Source organism: Periplaneta americana, chromosome 16 (genome assembly GCF_040183065.1).
Source record: "Periplaneta americana isolate PAMFEO1 chromosome 16, P.americana_PAMFEO1_priV1, whole genome shotgun sequence".
Taxonomy (NCBI): Eukaryota; Metazoa; Arthropoda; class Insecta; order Blattodea; family Blattidae; genus Periplaneta; species Periplaneta americana.
This window is the reverse complement of record NC_091132.1, coordinates 161,000,300-161,020,447: the sequence shown is the minus strand read 5'-3', so window position 1 is coordinate 161,020,447 and position 20,148 is coordinate 161,000,300. Positions and strand designations below refer to the sequence as shown.

The 20,148-nt window shown below is 33.7% G+C and overlaps 1 protein-coding gene and 1 long non-coding RNA gene across 2 annotated transcripts in view; one reads left to right on the top strand and one right to left on the bottom strand.

Annotated features, from left to right (window-relative positions):
- Window positions 1-10,842, top strand: part of LOC138691647 (zinc finger protein 227-like) — a 33,876-nt gene extending 23,034 nt beyond the window's left edge. The window contains exons 4-6 of the mRNA XM_069813833.1: window positions 4,706-4,843; window positions 6,500-6,582; window positions 7,576-10,842. Coding sequence (XP_069669934.1) covers window positions 4,706-4,843; window positions 6,500-6,582; window positions 7,576-8,440 — 1,086 coding nt within the window. The 3' untranslated portion in view covers window positions 8,441-10,842. The remainder of the gene's footprint in view (window positions 1-4,705; window positions 4,844-6,499; window positions 6,583-7,575) is intronic.
- Window positions 10,843-15,046: 4,204 nt separating this feature from the next.
- On the bottom strand, window positions 15,047-17,826 carry LOC138691665 (uncharacterized). Its single transcript, XR_011329934.1, has 3 exons — window positions 16,136-17,826; window positions 15,797-16,017; window positions 15,047-15,581 (listed from the first exon to the last, which is right to left on the bottom strand). It is a non-coding gene; the product is annotated as an uncharacterized lncRNA (long non-coding RNA).
- Window positions 17,827-20,148: the final 2,322 nt, after the last annotated feature.

The window sequence follows — 20,148 nt, the reverse complement described above, 5'->3', positions numbered from 1 at the left end:
CATATAAGGGGACACCATACTGAAATTTCTCGAATTTCATTAGTTTTAAGAGTTCACAACACTGAAATCAATAACTACCATACTTACGAAGCTAGATTGACCAAATTTTGATCACTGGTATATCTGCTTAATAGTGACAAGTGTACAAAATTGCATCCGCCTATGATACGTGGTTCGCATTTTATTAATTATTTTATTAAAATATTGAATCGTTTTATATAAAAAGTCGCTTGCGCTATAATTGACATTATTCTTAAGTGATTTTCACTTATATGGATCCTTACTTACATGGAATCAAAGCTTGCTACAAGGTTTTGCCGTAAAATTAATAAGTAAATTACTAGAATTTTTTATTATAAAAAATAATAGTCATAAAAATTCCTAGTAATTTACCCATTCGCTGTGCAGAAAATTCCAATAGTAATGTTTGTTCCAATGTATATAAAGAATCTTATAATTGAATGTCAATGAAAAATAATGTAAATTGTGATGCAAGGGACTTTTTGCATTGAGCAGTACACTATATAGGCCCCTAATTGTTATTTTATAAAATGCAAACCACTTATCATAGAGAGAGAGAGACGAAATTTTTGTACATGTGTTAATATCAACCAGATATAAACATTCTGTGAGTTTAGCTTTAAAATTATGGAAGTTAGTAGTTTCAGTATACTGTCCCCAAGAATACACTGATGTGAGATTTTGTCATTTCTGGTAAAAAAAAAATCGTTTCTTTGTTTTTATCTTTAAAAATTCATTATGATCTGAAGATGCCCTCTGCCAATTTTCATGACCATACGACCGGTCTATCAGCTGTTTAGGGTCACATTTTTAAAAGGCAGCGGGCTCTGACTGTTAATTTAAATTCTCCGTTCACGACCTCCATTCTGAATTCTGTGACCATTTTGGAAATTACACAATATTTCATACATTATGTATTATATTAGATTTCCGATTGAGCCAGTGTAGCTTCTCGACTTCTCGAAATATTTCTTCATAGAATCCAACGGGTGTTAGACCTACTTCAAAGCCTGCTTTCCTTTGAAAGATATTCAGTTACAAAGGAGAGCTCAACTCTTGTCTAAAGGAGAATTCCGCATGTTGCCAGTAGCCATAACAATGTGTTTTCCATGCTTGGTTTTTGTTTGTGATACATGAAATATTTGCAAGTTTCTAAGAGTTTTATTGTTAGTGTTATAATAGTGTCTACAGTGCATAGTGATTTGTAAATAATATTTATCTATTATAGTGTTTTCATAAGATTACGTAATTTTTAGTCATCTTTATTTACTAGTGTAGGTTAGGTGTGCACAGCGTGGTAGTGTATATAAGGATAAGTTCTGTATATAATATGCTAGTTCTATATGTTTCAAAATGCCTGCAAAATAAAAAAGACAGAGACCTGGTTCATTATTATTATCCCAAACTTTTGAAGTCAATTTTCTCCACTTTAATTTTCTGTAAATTTTGCATTCCTAAAAATGCTGCTCTTTCTACAGATTCTGTACTACATCCATGATTTTTTATAGAGGTTTTTGAATATGTTCTCAACAAAACTTACTGTCAGTATTATACCTAACACTCATTTTGTTGTTCTTGTTGTTTAGTCAACTGTCCGAAGACAGGTTTGAACCTCATAAGTACCATCAATAAGGCATCACTCGTGAGACAATTAGGCCAGGAGATAATAGGTTAGGGTGGCAAGTTTCTTTCCCCCTCCAATGCATACTTCGCCGATTAGCTACATATTCCACTAATCAGACTTCAGATGCTTACAAACAATTGTCCTTCCTCTGACACATATCGTCAAGTGAGATGTACTGCCTAATTATATATATGCATATCAGCCAGAAGAGGTATTTTTAATACTAATTTTTTTACACTCGAGTGGAATTTTTTCTGTTTTCACACTTTTAGTGCATTAAATAGTTTTAATTATTTTTTTTAGTAAAATAAAGAGGAAAATTGTATAGTAAGTTTCGTTTCTGAAGGCCTGACACGTATGTACCCAAAAATTCTGGCCAAAATAGTAGCAATTTTTGAAAACCTAAATTTGCACAATTTAAAATTACAAATTAAAAGTACAACATTTCATAGATCTACCTGGACTAGTTTAGAAAATTGAAATTTCACATCTGTCTAACCTTAATAGGGTTTCTAGTTTCTACGGTCTTTGTATTTTCCAATCGAGCCGAACAATACAATCATGTCTCAAGAATGAATTCAGAACTTCACAAAATATATTATGTCTTTCTTGCAAATAGCAAGTACGATTAAATTCAGAAATGCTTGATTTGAAAGGGAGAAGATTGTAAAAATTTGACATTGATCCTAATTGGTACGTGATTTTAATTTGTTTTATGTAGAAATATCATTGCTGAAACAACTTAAATTCTATATTAGTTTTATGAAAATTTTTTGGGGCCCAAATTTTGAAAAAATAAATATCAAAATACATTCATTCATTAATCTAACAATGTATGCTCGCTTAGGTAGCGGATCATTCCTTTTTATATTTATAGTCACTTCTTTCCTTTTTCCTTATTTCTTTCACCTTTTCACAGAGAAAACAAATGTGCGCTTTTTTCAGTTCTCTGTGAATAGTTCTGAACAGAGCAGCACTGCATTTTTTCGCAGTTAAATTACATTCTTTCCCTATACAACTCCTATACTGCATAGCGTGCACTGGACTAACAATGGTGGACTTGTCGGCATTTGCTGGCTCAAACGATTGCGGTACTCTGGATATCCACGGACTCCGCAGTGTACCCAGCGAATAGGGATTATAAAGAATGGACACTGAGCGAATTTTCCTGTGTTTTGTTTCTCTGTGCGCCAGCGGCTAGTTCCACTTTCAAGCGCTAGAGGTAGTGTAATCGAGCATACGCTAAGATTATAATTGAGAATAGAATTAAGGCACAGGATCCAAACATCGCTTACCTTATTGCATAATCCAGTAACACTTTGGTTCAAATAAATTCAAGTTAACAGCTTTTCTTTATTTCTCAGTGACAAACTAGTTGTAATAATAATATTTTATATATCAGATATCATAAATGATATTATAAAATAATATAATACATTATAAAATTAAGAATCGAATTCGTTTAATATTTGTATATAATATAATATAGGTATATGGTTTTACTTCTCATAAGAGTTTTGTTTTTCCATTTTCAGCGCTATCAAATCATTACATATTTTAATTGTTGTTGGGGTCAACGTCTGAACTCTCATTATAAAGGAACTCTAGAGTCTAGACATTACAGTTAAAGAAGGATTTATTATTTTATGGATCCAATTTATTTTATTTGAGTACATAATGTACCTAGATGTATTAATTGTATGTGTTATATTTCCTCTGTGTCGACTGCTAGCTGGTGTGATGTCAGCGCCAACTCTAGGGAGAAAGCAGAATCTGACGCTCTAGGTGGCTTGAAGGTCATTGAAATCGGTCCGGCTACATCAAAGGTACCGACGCGAAGTGTCCATTCTTTATAATCCCTATTCGCTGGTGTACCTTTCCTAAGCACTCGAGCAGTATTTTATGTTCGAAGGGTGGTACTATAGACCGCCATGTTTTGTAGAGTACGATCCATGGTACTGTTGGCCTCCGCAGTGAGCGCTTATCAGAGGTGTTTAGCCTCTCTATAGTATCTAACACGTTGTTGAATCCTAATCGGGCCTCTTAGATCATCTACTGGGCATTTCTACTGCTTTTTGAGTTTGTCAGTCTGTTTGGAGGGTTTTTTCCCTTCGTTGGGGGCGTTCTTTTTTGTGACATGGTTAAATGTAAGTTAATGTGATGTAAAACTGTATTAAGTTTAATTTTAAATCTTGCGTTCAGTTTAATGCAACATAGTATAACTGATAACCACATCTTTTGAATTACATAACACAGTTAAATCCAAATTTATGATTCATTGAAATGGATTCGTAATATATAACACAATACACTTGAACAACTTCTCGTCCACACATAGTAGTCACATCGTAGTTCAATTAAATAACTTTGATATGATTGGTTCTACTTCAGTCTAATTTTGTTTTTGTAAAAATGTGCATATTTAATAATTCTAGGCATTTAAATAGTAGTCCATAACGATTTTTTTTATGTACGTAACACATTCAAATACAATTTTTGCATTCTTTTTTAATTAAATATTCTTAATATGGTAATAGAAGTATTATGCGCATTTGTTTTACAATATTCATGTACAGCGTAATAAGATATAGTTACTTAACTTAATTCCGATTAAATGTGCATATTTGAAATTTTGATTTTAATTGGTACACTTAAGTATTTCACCGTTTTTTAAATGTTTTTAATATTGACATCAACAATCTATATTTTGATATAATGTAAAAATCTTCAGTACAATATTGATGTAATGTATTTTTCCCAAAATATCTCTTAATTATCAATGTCTGAAGTTGCCATACTGAATGGCGAAAACATTAACAATTTTAAAAATATAATATAAATTTATAATTACATAATTTACATTAAAATAAGTCATATGATTGAAAACCATTCTTGTTTAATTAATACTTTTGTACAATTTTGGTAAATAATACTCGTGCATTCATTGACATCAGTATTAATAATAGTGAGGACGGACTTCATAAATAACCACGGATCTTTCGTGTAGGCCTAAACTTTATATCATGTAGTGCTCATTTAATTTTATTCTTTATTTCCCAGGAAGGAAATTTATTAGACTTCCACTTCATTGAAATAAAAACAGAATGTACAGACCACAGATACGATGTGAAATCAGAGATGACATGTGAGGAAGTTGAAGTGTCAGTAGACTTTCCCATCGTGAAGAATGAAGCTGAGGTGAGTGCAGAAACTATAACATAACCTAACTAATATACACAAGTGTTAGAAAAGTTTTAATTAACGACGATGACATAAAAAATAAACGTGAATAATTTTCAAATTTGAATGTGGTTCGTGGTTCAATTGATGTTATGTTGGACGTGTGCGTAATAGAACTGGAACTCGTTGATTTAGGCCTACATGGTGTATTCAACTTATTCAGGTTTTCCGAATGGTGCTCTTCATTTATTTGTAAATCGGATTTCAGAAGATGCATAGGTATGACCAGTGATTTTTATTAATTCTTGTTCTTGAATGCCAATGCGAGTCATATTTGAAACTGCTGTGCATCGACTGGAGTGGTTTGTAATTTTATATATATTTTTGACGTACAGACCAGCGCAGTTTGAAATGTTGGCAAACAAAGAAACAAATGCTAGGGACGCGATAAAATTGTGCGATAAGCAGCCATGATTGGTTGAAATACGTCCTTTCGTACAATTTTATTGGTCAAAAGTAGTATGACGTAGTAAGAGTGTAATAGTCAGTGTAAATGCCATATAACTCTCTATGTACATTGTATATGTCTTAATCTATGCATTGGCAGCCTTGGTTCATTTTGGACGAGAAAGTGACATCCATCATTCTTGCAGTGAACTCTTCAAATATGACAAATGTTTTATTAGAAATAGCGCAAGAGTGCATTAATTTGATATGAAATAGAAAGACAGTCTACTGAGCAGATAAATTCTTCCTCAGACGAAATAGTGCCTGTAATAAAGAAATAAATAATAACTTCGCTATTCGAATAATTAATGAATAAATGAATAAGTATAAAAATATTTAATCAATTTATCGCATATCGATAGCTAAGAATATATACCTCTATCTACAAAAATGGTAATTTAGTTTAACTACGTTGGTATTATTTAGATTAACTACATTATAATTGTTTTCACAAAATTAGACGGTGTACTGATATTTTGTTCTCGTATAGAAGATCATGCAAAGTAGAAACATATAAGAAGTTTGTCTATTTTGAGAAAATAATTTCCAAGCTTTGTTTTTATTTACCTGCAAATGTACAGATACGAGGTATCACTTTTTAGCCATCGATATGCAATATTATTATAATATCTTGTATTTATAGGCCTATTCCACAAAATATCGCATGCCTGAATGTCACACATTTAACATTATGATGAACCAAAAATATTAAATTACTCGCCAATACACAAAATGTACGCAAGGTGGCTGTCTAACAGAGGAATAAATATTATTATAGGAGGGAAATCAGATCTTTAAGTTAGTGAATTCTTTAACGGATCAATAACAGTAAACATAATTCTTGGAACGCGTCTTTCGGGGTAATTCGTCCATTAGCGGCTTATGAAGGAACAAATGCTTTCTTACTACCCACCATCATTGCCACTTCCACTTTCAATTAACTCAGTGCTTGTGCAAAATTTACTTGCTACACGATAATTCTTAGAAATTGCAATAATTTCTTGTATGCAATTCTTTTGTATTTATTTCTTTTGCCAAGAATGCTCATATTGTATATTGCATTGGGTAGGATTTTTATTTAAATCTATGGAGTGTATAAACTACCATGCATGAATAGTTAATCTATTATTGTCCTAAGTGTCAGTTTTGCAAAATCTTGATGTGCAGGAAAGTTCATGTGAATTGGATGAAGTGAGAGGTGAGGGCAAACCGGAAGTGACAGGAGAAGAGAATGAAGTCTTGACTGAACGGTGAGTGAAATGCTTGAGTCCTTACTTTGTCGTTGGTTTCACTCTTTATTTATATCACGACAAAACAAATTATTTTTAGTTTTATTCAGATGAAAGTATACTTTTCGGGAGGAAATAGCTTAATTATAATATTTCCTATAACTATCACCTAGAAATGTTTTACCATTGCTATACCATTACAACTATTGATGCTAAAGTTGCTGATATTCAAGGAAATACCAAAGCATAGACCTGCCTTCACCTTATCACGTTTAATGCAGGCCAATTAATTGAATTCTTTCATTTTCTAATTGTCTATAGCCAGGAAAAATGGTTTCCATTAATCTCTTAAGTTTGTCCTGGAATTTCTAATAGAAATTTGTTGATAACATAGAAGAAAGTGAGTTCTACTGCTTTAAATCATCCTTGTCTCCTATAGATTTAAGACAGATGCTGTGTTCACGCAAGGAAATTAGTAAATGTGGGAAGTTTTCAGTGTCTGGACTTACAAGTTTCAAAATCTTTATTATTATTATTATTTTTATTATTATTATTATTATTATTATTATTATTGTAGTTATTATTAATATTGTTATTATTATTTACTGATAATACTTCAGATATTACTAATACCAGTACCACAATTAGTACTACATTTATTATTATTATTATTATTATTATTATTATTATTATTATTATTTAATTTGTACCATGGTTGTTTATTTAATTGTATTAATTGTATTACTGTCTTGGACTTCTATTTTCCAGTGTCTGTTGTCCAGCACATAAATATTAATAAATAAATGACTAATTATTGTTATTACTATCATTATTGCCCTTATGATTATTATAATTACTATTACTAATTAATTTTTTTAAATGTAATCTGTACAAAAAGTAACTGAAGGAGAAAGTCCATTATCAATTTCTCCTATATTACTTTCCTTATGGGGCATATATTTCTTCATTTGAAGTCTAGACATTCTCTCCACTAATGACATTTATAATTGTTAGTGTTGCAGCTAGCCATATTAGTGGAGATGCAAAATTCTCCGGAAATATTCCTGAAGAGTACGACGGCAAGAAATACGATTGTGACATTTGCGGAATGTCTTTTCTCGAGTTTGAAAATCTCAAAAGCCATTACCACGTACACAAATGTAACAAGGAATACAATGGCGATGTGAGTGGAATGTGTTTTTCAAGATCGGGGGATTTCGAAAAGCATTCCCGCGTTCAATCAAACGAGAAACCATTCAGTTGTGACGTTTGTGGAAAGTGCTTTTCAAAGTCCAGCTATCTCAAGCAGCATTCACTCGTGCACACAAATGAGAGGCCATTCAGTTGTGAGGTGTGTGGAAAGAGTTTTTCGCGCTTAGGAAATCTGGAGAGCCATTTACGCGTGCATACAAATGACGTATTTATTTGTGACGTGTGTGGGAAGGTCTGTTCTAACTCCAACTGTCTGAAGAAGCATACACGAGTACACACAAACAAAAGTTCATTGAGTTGTATTGTGTGTGGAAAGAGTTTTTCTCGCTTAGGAAATCTGGAGAGGCATTCACACGTGCACTCTGGCGCGAAACCATTCTGTTGCGACGTGTGTGAGAAGTGTTTTTCAAGGTCAGAACATCTTAAAAAGCATTCAGTGGTGCATACTCGCGAGAAGCCTTTCAGTTGTGACCTGTGTGGGAAGTGTTTTTCAAGATCAGAACATCTTAAAAGGCATTCAGTGGTGCACACCGGCGAGCAGCCATTCAGTTGTGACGTTTGTGGGAAGTGTTTTTCAAGATCTTCAACTCTTAAAAGCCATTCAGTTATGCACACTAGCGAGAAGCTTTCAGTTGCGACGTCTTTCACTTTCGAAGTATCACCATAAGCATAACTCCTACTCTCAGACGTGAAACCATTCAGTTGTGACGTGTGCGGAATGAGTTTTTGGCGCTCCGAAAGTTTGAGTATGCTTTCACGCGTACAGACTGGTGATAAGCCATTCGTTTGTGACTTGTGTGGCAACTGTTGTCAGAGGTCTTCAGGTCTGAAGAAGCATTCCCGCCTGCACATGGCATGAAGCCAATCAATTGTGACGTGACTTCTATGCAAAGTGTTCGTCTCTTGCTGAATATCTTAATTTGCATTCACGTGTTCGCACACGCTAGAAGCCGTTTAGTTGTGATTTGTGTAAGAGGTGTTTTGCACGTCCGGTGAATCTCTAGATGCTTTTTTCTGAAAAACCGTTCAGTTCTGGTTCGTTTCGATTGGATATTTTGCGCTCGGAAAATTTTAGTGTCTATTCACGTATGAATACATGAGAGATACTGTTCAGTTGTCATGTGTGTGGAATGCGTTTTTTATGGCGCGCACATCTTAATATACACTCATGCGTGTACATGGTTATGTTTCGTAATAAATACTTAAATATCCTGCTCTTTCATCACTTTTTTCTTTTATTATGCTAGCTTTAAAGTGTTTTTCAGCAATAAACTGTTTGTTCTTAATATCTATAATAAATTATCTAGCTTTTATTAATCGGGTAATTTTTTGTACTTTTGACTTGTATTGTAATTATAATTTTAATACTAATTGTAATTATAATTTTAATTGCATTCTTAGGCTGTGTCTCAAAGCTCAAGTCCATACTACACACTAGTGACTAGCAACTAGGTGACTTGTAAACTATACACTAGGGAGCTTTGGAAGTGTATGCTTGAAACATGGCCTTCTTCATAGATTATTTTTCTAAAAACCATGACATCACGGCGTAGCACTAAATTAAGAAGGCAGTGTCCTAATGCAGTTTCATTACGAGTTATGTGGAAATGATAAGGGCCTTATATATTACAGTAATGTTTAAAACATTGGTCAGAAGATACTAACAATGTCAGAGTTCAAAGTTAACGTGTTATTCTACATTATATTTACATTATTTCACTTCCAAAGCATTTTCAGATTTTCATAACCCCATTTGCTGATGACGTATCCATGTTTGTTTAGTGAACAAGTCAGCAATCAAGCAAGCATTTTCGTTGACTAGCTACTGCGGACTTGATTGCTATGCACTATGTAGCTTTGGCTCATGACTTCTGACGTCACATCCGGCTATTTAGTCAACAATCTAGTTCACTTCAGCTGAAAATGTAGCTTTGAGACACGGCCTTAATATTGTAGTTGTAATTCCCTGGTAGGGGGAAGAGAAAACCTGATGGCCTTATCTCTACCAAGTTAAATAAACACTACTATAATATTCATCAGCGAGAAGCGATATAGTTGGATCTTGTGTGGAAGGTCTTTCTCTGCTGAGAGGTATCTCAAATGGCTTTTACGCTCACCTCCTGGCGAGAAGTGATTGAATTGTCAAGTTTGGTTTAACTTGATTGATTGGAGAAAGTGTTAAATGTGATGCTTTTGGGTAGAAGTATACACCGTGGAGTAGTCTAGAAACTCAGCAATACATTCTCACAAGCAAAATCCATACTAGTGAAATGACTGGGAAAAACTTGCTTACTATAGTCATTTCAAAATGTAGGTACTTTCGCACAAGCGAGAAACATTATCTTGGAAACGCTGATTCGCGTTCAAGCTCTCCAGAATCCATTCTATTTGTGGGGTATGGCTATTGTTTTGTAGTCACAGAATAGTTCTGGAAATTCTCTGTGACTGATAATAGCGATTTTATCCGAGAATTTTTGCCAGTTCAATAATATTTACGAAAGATAAGGGCATTTATTCTTGGAAAACTGCACTGATGAATTGCAGCTTAAGCATAAAATACTTACGGACAATAACCTTGTGATTGGCACGAAATTCTTTAGATCCCAGTTTTGTTGTCCTTCAAGTTAATCTTCTGATTTGCAGTCGTTCCCGCTCTAGAGCTGTCACATATACGAATTAAGGCCCGTAACACACTTGAAGAGTTTTCGCTAGCGAGAAATATGTTGCGAGAAGATTAAAAAATTGATAACATGGATTCAAATGGACGTCCACACACTGGAAGAGATTCTCGTTCTAGGGAAAAAACCTCGCGCGAGTTTGTCGCTGGAATATGTATCTCATCGAATTTTCTTGACACATTTATCAAAGATGTTTGACATTTATACTCTTTATGACGATTGAATGTAGAAAAAGATATCACAGGTGGCGATGAATGTATTCTTTTATTTATTTGAAAATGAGGAAAGATATCTGATAATTGCAGTCAGAAACTTATCGAACTTCTACCATGTCACCCATAGGCCTTTTTATATGATACATGGGATGAAAACTATAAAAACACGAAACTTACGAGTTTAGATAATTTTAATCAGAACATAGCAAAGAATCCTCTATTATATCATGAATGGCAAAAAACTGAGGTCCATTGAACCTGAAATAACGCCTAAACGTATCATCATTCAAATCGAAACCAGTTCCCAAAACGCGCCCTTATTGTCGTGAAATACAATGTGATTTTCAGATATTTCTGACTCTAACTTTAGGCCTACTTTTTTTCATTAACAAAATATATTCATGTAACTCCATTTCCTCATCATCTGAATACTCGGATTCAACATAGCGTTCGTACGTAATTTGTAAAGTACGACAGTATACTTATAGGTTATATATTTAAGTACGACAATATACGTAAATACATAATCTGTAATATTTCCCCCAATGAGTCATTACTATAATCAGAAAAATGCTTTCTGCATGAAGGCAGTGCATAGAAGATCATAGCGAGGTGTGATCTGTGATAGCGAAAACTCTTCAACTGTGTTACGGGCCTAAGTCGCTTCTGCTATGAATCACGTATCGGTCAGAGATTCCGCTTTCTCTCAGCTTCCACTTTGGAACTATTGAGAGTTGGTACAAGTGACAAACATCTGACGGTAACAAGATTACAGGTTCTTAAGTGACACGTCAGCGCTATTGTGGAAAGAATTGTCTGGTTTTAGGTTACTTACAATGGCATGCACACTTACATACTGGAGAGATTTAATTCATTGGAGATATTATTGTTTTTATTATTACATTGATACGCATTTAAAAAACATTTCTGCTACAATTACTTGTTCTAGTTAACTGAAGTACACCGAATCCGAATCTGTATTCATATTTTCATTACCACTCTACATTTTTCTCTAATTTAGAAAATGAAAGTGAAAAAATGTGAAAGCTGACAAATGTCATGACTGAAATATAAATTCAATACCATAATTTAAGTTGCATGATTGGTTTTAGGTAGTGAGAAATTGTTTGTTCCGGGCCTGTATTCACATTTTGTTTGTGACGCCAGGATTTTCTGTAAATTTTGGAAATAAGGACGAAAAATTCAAAATTTAAACAAGAATACCAAAAAAAGTCAAATAACGGGCTGAATAATATCATTAACACATATTGTAATGCCGTAATATAACATTGGAGATTATAAAATTGTATATGAACCCCTGGATTATTAATAAAAGCAGTTTCCAATAACAAAAATTATTTTATATATTTAATATAATAATATTATATTATATTATTTTTATAAATTATTATTAATAATTCTTTGGTCACTGGAAAAGACACGTAAGTAAAAAAAAAATGAATTTTTAAAATGTGACTTTTTTTTTAACTTACCCTTAACTAAATATAAGTATAATAACGAAGCTCATGTATGTTGGTCAAAGTAAGACCATTTTCAATGTAACACAAAAACTTTTATCATTTCAATATTACATAAAAATTTTTGACTTATGTGATGAGGTGTAACAGAAAAATCAACTTTTTTTATTTATGTGCTTTTTCCCCACGACCAAAATATTTTTATACCCATTCAAACTTTCAAAATGTCGCACGAAACGAACAGTTTTGATGTCTTTCTGGGGATCTCTCTTTATGCATCACCAATAATTCGCCAATATTGCTTCATTTCATTTGGCCTGGTACCATATTTCCATTTTTATCAAATCCTGATCAAAGTAGAATGCACTCATCAGGTAATCAATATGTCTCTGCGATTGAATCTCGGATTCATTATTTATCTTTGAAATTCTTCTTCTTGGCAGATCACATCAACAGGAAGTAATTTTATTGCACTAATGAAGATACTTTCAGCACACAAAATAAACACACATTTAAGGATTAGAGCTGCCAGTATCGAGAAGTTCCACACGAATGAAATAGAAATCAAGTGATTTTTTTTTCAATTTTTCCTAGGAATAATAAACAAAAAATGAAATTTTAGTTTTTGTTTGAACATAACTTTTATTTTATTTTGTTTTATAACATTTTAATGATGCCAGTATGTGTAAATTACCAGCTTTAACTTAATAATAATAATAATAATAATAATAATAATAATAATAATAATAATAATAATAATAATAATAATAATGTAATTTGTCTAAGGGTAGATACTAATTTCACTATTTAGACGGTATCATGAGCACGAAGAACATATTAATTAGTACTTTGCTCTGTATTTTACAGAATGTTTACTTTAACCCTCATTTCCCATTTTTAACTTACACCACTTCTGCTCTGAACGGCTGAATTATGAAATTGCTTTAGCTACAGTACTCTCAGGCCGGTATTCATAGTCGAGATAAGTCATACTTATATATAAGTCGAACTTAAATCTCGTCTCAGTTGCAGATTTCGGTCCAAATAAGTCGTACTTATTATAAGTCGTGCTTATTTTATAAGCTTTACTTTACAAAGTCTGACTTCATGAAGTTGAACTTATTGCAATTCATAGTGACTCAAGTGCGACTTGTGTTATGAAATAAGTTAAACTTTATCAAGTCAAGGGAACCCCTGACTTATGTCAGTTTTAACCTAAAAATTAATAACGTTTATAAAGAACTAGCCAAGGTAGTTATTAAAATGCAAGAAATTTGCGCCCAAAAGCGTTACTTTCGAAACATCATGGGTCGCTTTGAATTTTATAATGATCTTGAATTCAAAAGGAGGTTTCGTTTTTGCAAAAGCTTTTGGAATCAGTACTTCCGAAAGTGGAAAGAACTCTTGCAAAACCGAGATAGCGAGGTTTGCCAGTTCTTCTAGACTACTACTTCTTGTTCGCTTGAGATTTTATACCACGGAAAATTTTGAAATAAATTTAATGTTCTTAAAATATAGCCATAACCATAACCGTAATCTATAAATATATGAGGTATTTGTCGGCCTAGTTAACGTAGTTGGAATAGCGCTGGCCTTCTGTGCTCGAGGTTGCGGGTTCGATCCCGGCCTAGGTCGATGACATTTAAGTGTGTTTAAATGCGACATGCTCATGTCAGTAGATTTACTGGCATGTAAAAGAACTCCTGCGGTACAAAATTCCAGCACATCGGCGGTGCTGCAGTTGCGAGCGTCGTTAAATAAACCATAATTTAATTTACATGAGATATTAAATATATCGGTGAGGTTAGGTTTCTTTAATATACATTAAATTTCAGTATTAGTGAGATTAAATACCCTTGTCCAGTCAATTTAAATTAACTTATTATGTGTTAATAAAATGAATTTAAAACAAAGCCTTCTTGCTGTCATACTTACAATTAAGAACGCGGAAGTTCATTGCCGCCCTCACATAAGCCCGACATCAATCCCTATCCTGAGCAAGATTAATTCAGTCCCTAGCATCATATCCCACCTCCCTCAAATCCATTTTAATATTATCCTCCCAACTAGGTCTTCCCCCCCCCCCAGATCATCCAACTAACACTGTATACGCATTTCTGGATTCCATACGTGTTACATGCACTGCACAAGAGATGCTGATATAACCTCTGCAGTTGCGAGCGTCGTTAACTAAACCATAATTTAAACATTTTAAATTTTTCTCTTTTTATGAATAAAGAATTCTGTTCCAAATTGGTGTTAGGCCATTCTCATCTAATCTAACCCCCTGTACTCCCAGAAAGTCAATTCTAGTTAGTTTTTCTGCTACCAATGTCCTGTTCTGTAAAGACTGGTACCATTCCAAGTACCAAATCCCATAATCTTATTCCTTTGCCAAAGAATCAATCCCATTTCGAGGCTTATGTTGGGGTTTCGTAACAAGGCCTTTTGTACTGTGATGGGTTGTTAGTCCTTCGCCCAACCCTCAAGCTGGAGGACCACCCCTTATCGGCTGTCCACGACTGGTTATTCAATATATTCGCAGCTACCCTTCGTGGTGGTTCATTGCTTCAAACGAGCGTAGAGCTCACCGAACATGCAACCACAGTAACCAATTAAGTTTTCTTACTCTCATAATGAAAGTAAATAATTTGTCAAATGTAAGCAGTTGTGGAAATATCGGCCTGACACTTAAGAATTTATAGGTACAATAGAGCCGACAAAAGAACGAGAATTAATGTAGGGAGAGAATGTTTGAGGTACGTAAGGTATGATTTCCTTATGTGTCGGTTGGTTTAAAAAACAAACTCGACAATGTCCCAAATATAATTTATTGTTGCCTGTGCAGTACTTCACAATTCGAGTTCGGAGAAAATGACAACTTACCAGAAGATGATCCAAATGTAATGACTCTTCCATATGAATCTGTGCCTGTTGCATCATCTGCACAGCAATCTTCGGTTTGGCTTTCAGGGAGAACTGATTAACATAGTGTTTAGGAGGCATGTTGATAAAATGTAAATGAATTTCACAATTAGTTTTATGTATTTCAGTGGAGCAAAATATTTATTCTTTTATGTGATTTACCAAAACATTTTAAAATTTAGATGATTTATAATATCAACAATGAATACTATGAAGTTTAATACAATAATAGATTGAAGTAATTTGTCTGGATTTCATTATGGACAAGCGGTATTCGTTTGTGAGCTTCCGATCTGAGTTGCATTATTGACCTGTAAAAATAATAATAAATTCACTTTGTTCCTTCAAAACTACATTCCTGCGCTTTCTTGTGTGATCCGCTTATGCTGCTGGAGTTGCCGTAGCTGTTCTTTGAGCTGCAATTGAGTTGGATGGACCAGTAGTAGAGGGGGATACGTCATTGGAAGGATTTGGTGTAATACTTGATCCCTCTACTTCCTCTGCAAACACAACTGCAATGTAAACAATATGTACACTATGTCAACTGGCTAATTATGTAGAATTTATTCTTCCTCATTCTATCACTTGTTAGGTATAGTTACTTATTACGGACTCGCTTCATGAAAATAGATATGGTTTGATAATTTTCTTTATTAACAATAATAGCTAATAGGCTAAGAAACAAATTAAATGTTCAAGAGAGAAAGTTGAATATAATACTGCTTACCTTCTAGTTCACTCGGAATCATATCGGAGTCAACCGCTCCCGGAAATTGGACCATTGTGAGAGGAATTATTTGTGCTACAGGTGGATCAATGTCCTTCAAATTTTTACTAGAAGACCACCTCGTGTAGCCATCACTGTTTGACGTTCATTGGTCATAATATTCCGTTGGTGATATTTGATGTACGTCCATAGTAGCCTATCCGTAGTTGTTTTCCAAATCTCTGTAATCATTATAACCAAATTACAATAAAATTTCCAACTTCGCGTAAACTTCATAATTTCTTTCTTTATGTTATAATATACACTTTTCAAAGAAAATATTGTATTAGGGTTACTTACATGTTCCACAATATGTATCGACGAATTGCATTCTTCTGCAATCTTCTGTCTTCAAAAAAACTGCGTTGGTCTTCTTATTCTCTACAATCTTTGAATATTTTAGAATAATCTTCTTCAATTCAATCATCTTTCTGTACATAACTGAAATATTTTCTTTTCTTCTTTCCGTACATTACAGCAATCATTTTATTGTATCGTACAGAGGCTATGCATACAAATTTAGAGGCAAAAGAAAATCGACTGTCTGATTTACATTGTCGTCACAATGGCCTTGCAATTTCTCATACCAATAAGTTCGACTTATGTGTGTACACATAAGTTACACGTATTGAATGAAACTTAACAAAGTACGACTTATTAGCCGACTATGAATACTGTAATCATATAAGTTAAGATTTTGCAATAAGTGTAACTTAACAGAGTCATACTTATTGAATAAATAAGTCACCGACTATGAATACCGGCCTCAGTGCTCTGCATATAGCAACGTAATCAAATATATAGGCTACTAGACATTTACCTGCCGCTACAAGAGAGTAATGTGGAGGATCTGTGGCTCAAGATATGCATATTCAGACACTCCTAAGTGTAAGTAAAAACTGTTATTTTAAATCAGTAAATCAACCTCAAAATATTTATATTCGTTACTTTTTTTTTCCTCTGGACTCTTTTCTTCAGAAATACGTCAAAGGATTTTAGAAAATGATACTCTGAACTTTCCTGTAAGAACAGACAGAAACTGTCAATTTCGTCCCCCAATGAACTATGCTCTGCTTCTACTGCTAATGGCAAACCTAAACGTACAGTCAGAAAAATCTCCTTCCTCAAAAGTTGCATCCACTCCTGCTTTACAACCGAATGCTGCACACTATTTCGCCAAAACAATAATAAAATTCAAAAGACATTTTATTGAAAGACGTTCTTCTTTGGCCTAAACATCCATTCGCCACCTTAATTGGAAGAGAGAGAGATGCAATTCAAGAGTCGCAATGCTATGGTAGTAACACGTCATTTTTTTTGCGGCGTTTATATATAGCCGTGGACGAATCCAGTAGAGTGGGAAAGGGAGGAAAAATTAAAAAATGCAATGGAGTTTGGGGCTGAGAAAAACTGAATTAGTAAACTCCAAGCCTGTTCGCCACCTGTCTCAGTACGGTTTCGCTGCTCCACTGAAAAAAATGTTGAAGGGGAAACAGCCGACATTAGACGTGACGCAATAGCTGCCACATAACAGCGTTTGGGGGGGGGGGGAGTAGTTAGAGAAGCTGACGTAAGGATCACAAGAAGAAACGCCGGAAGATGTAAGTCTGCACGTTGAAAAGGACTTTATCCCTCCACAGTGCCAATGAAGTCCAGTAAACTCGCTCATATGACAAGTGTGATGTTATAAGGCTGAGCCAAGACCTCCAGAAGAAACACCTGGATTTGTAAGTCTGAACTGTAAAAGTACCCAGTGTAAATAATGTCCAAGAACTCTCTCAAGTAACAGGGTAATGTATGAAGCTAAGCCAGAGCATCTATATCGAAAATTGTTTACAAAATCAACGGAATCTTTATGGGTAAAGAATGTAGGTTCGTGGCCCATTACTTATAGGACTCATCCCGATATTTGTTTTAGAGTTTTAGGAAAACCTTAGGCAGGATAAATTTCTATATAAGTATTATATGTCCAGTTTACAATGTTGATAGAGATGGCCGATATTTCACAAACCGATATTTTGTCACAGGTATTTTTTTGTCACAGATAAACCTGTGACTGATGATGCGAAATATCTGTGACAAAATATCGCTATCGAAATCTGCTCCGTATTCAGTACTCTGTGACTGTTGCAACGTCTGCGACTGATATTTTCTCCTCTACGTCGTGGGTTTGCGCATGTGCATGATACAATAACAGCAATCGGGCGGTGGTATTTGATTATTTTTTCGTGATATTTTGTTCAATATTATTTTTTTCAAAGTGATGATGTGTTGCAAAGTTATTAGCGGCATTATAATAATACAATCATGAATCTAACATTTTGTTTTCATATTAAGTCTATATGTTTTATACATATTTTATATATTCCCCCGAGATCTTCACATTTTCATATTACTGTGAATATATATTAATGTATAAGTATTTTCCACTCAATTTTTACGCAGTAACAATATTTTTTTTTAGTTATACTATTAATTACAAACAGAATAGTTACAGGAGCCTACATTATTTTAATAACTTTACATGTACTTCTGTCATTTATGTATGATCCAGTTTTAATGTATAGCTCAAACACGAACAGTGCAGGGTAGTATTCATTAAAATAATTAAACTTAAAATAAAATTATTTGTAATAAGTTCATTACCGGTATGTTTATGGTTATTAACTCTTAGGAAATCGCACAGTGCTTTCTAACATTGGTACTCGTTTGGGGTGTTATTTTACCCAATTAATAGGCCTAATCAATGTTCTAAACTTGACATTTAGTGATATTTATCTAGATATTGTTAAAATAATCAACTTGCAAGTAATTTTCAACTTTTAAATATAATAATATGGGGTATTAGCAAAAATGGTCGATTTTATAAATTCCAAAAAGATCTGACATCTAGCAGACACTGCTCCAACAAATCGTTCTCATTGCCCTTGCACACTTTTAAAATAGACCTACACTTACACATAAATGGGATAATTAATTACATTTGAAAATAAGGGGTATCAAACGTAAATCATGTTAGTTCATTCCGTATCACTGAACGTTATGCTCTTCCGAACTTTCGAAGCATTTCTCACAAGCCGACAACAGCACCTATAGAATTAAAACCGAACGAGATAAAACTTATTTGGCTAAACTAACCTTGAGGTAGTTTCCTTCGTATTACCCTTATACACCTTGCATATACGAATCTGTGACAGGTTAGGTTTGGTTAGTTTAGGCTTTGTTATGCCTTAGATATACGATCAACTGCATCTCCACAAACAATCAAATTCGACGATTTTCACTTCCGAAATCACCGAAACTACCTCAGCGCTAGTTTAACCTGAGCAACTGTCTCTCCACAAAAAAATTCCTTATAAATGCAATGATTTTCACATCCGAAATTGCCGAAACTACTTCAGCGCTAGTTTCACCATCTTATTATAAATGATGTAGTGATTACACGATTTAAATAATAATAATAATAATAATAATAATAATAATAATAATAATAATAATAATAATAATACCATTGGTTACCAATACTTTATCTTGTGTAAAATCCTGTCTGAACAACTGTCTTGTTCTGTAATTATTTTCTATTGTTTTTCCGAATACTTACGTTTCGTTAATTTTTATTCTGACTCAATATTATAATGTTAATGCACGACTTAAAATAATTTATCGATTATATTATATACAATAAAAAGGATCAATTTTTAAAACGATTAGGATAATCACATAACCTCAATTTCTCCGTACCCAACTACATTAAAAATTATCAACTGATTTCGTATCTACAATCAACTACGATATAACCTCTTGGTATATGTTAACTTTTTACATGTTACTGTTCAGTTAGATTAGTATTTATTTGTTAATGGTACATGTACATAATTTATTTGTTGGATTTTCCCATATAAACCACTGAAATGTGGCGTGTATAGAGAAATCGTATTCACATTGCACTGCTCTTCAATATTTCCTGTTAATTTTTATCGGTGTGACAAAATATCGGTATAATTCATGCATATTGTGCTTACTTAGCGATATAAAATATCGGTGTGACAAAATCACAGATAAAAGTCACAGATATTTAATTGTCACAGTCACAGTTGTCACAGATACTTGAAAATATCGTTTAAGCTCAACTCTAAATGTTGATATTACTGGTAGAGATGGGTAAAAAATAACACAACAGTTATTTTGGAACTGTTCCGGTCTCGGAACTGTTGCAAAAATGAACAGTAGGTCGGAACCTCCTGTTCCGAAATAACAGTGTTCCGACTCCGAGCTGCTCACTTGCCCAGCTGTTGCGGGCTCGCAGTACCGCG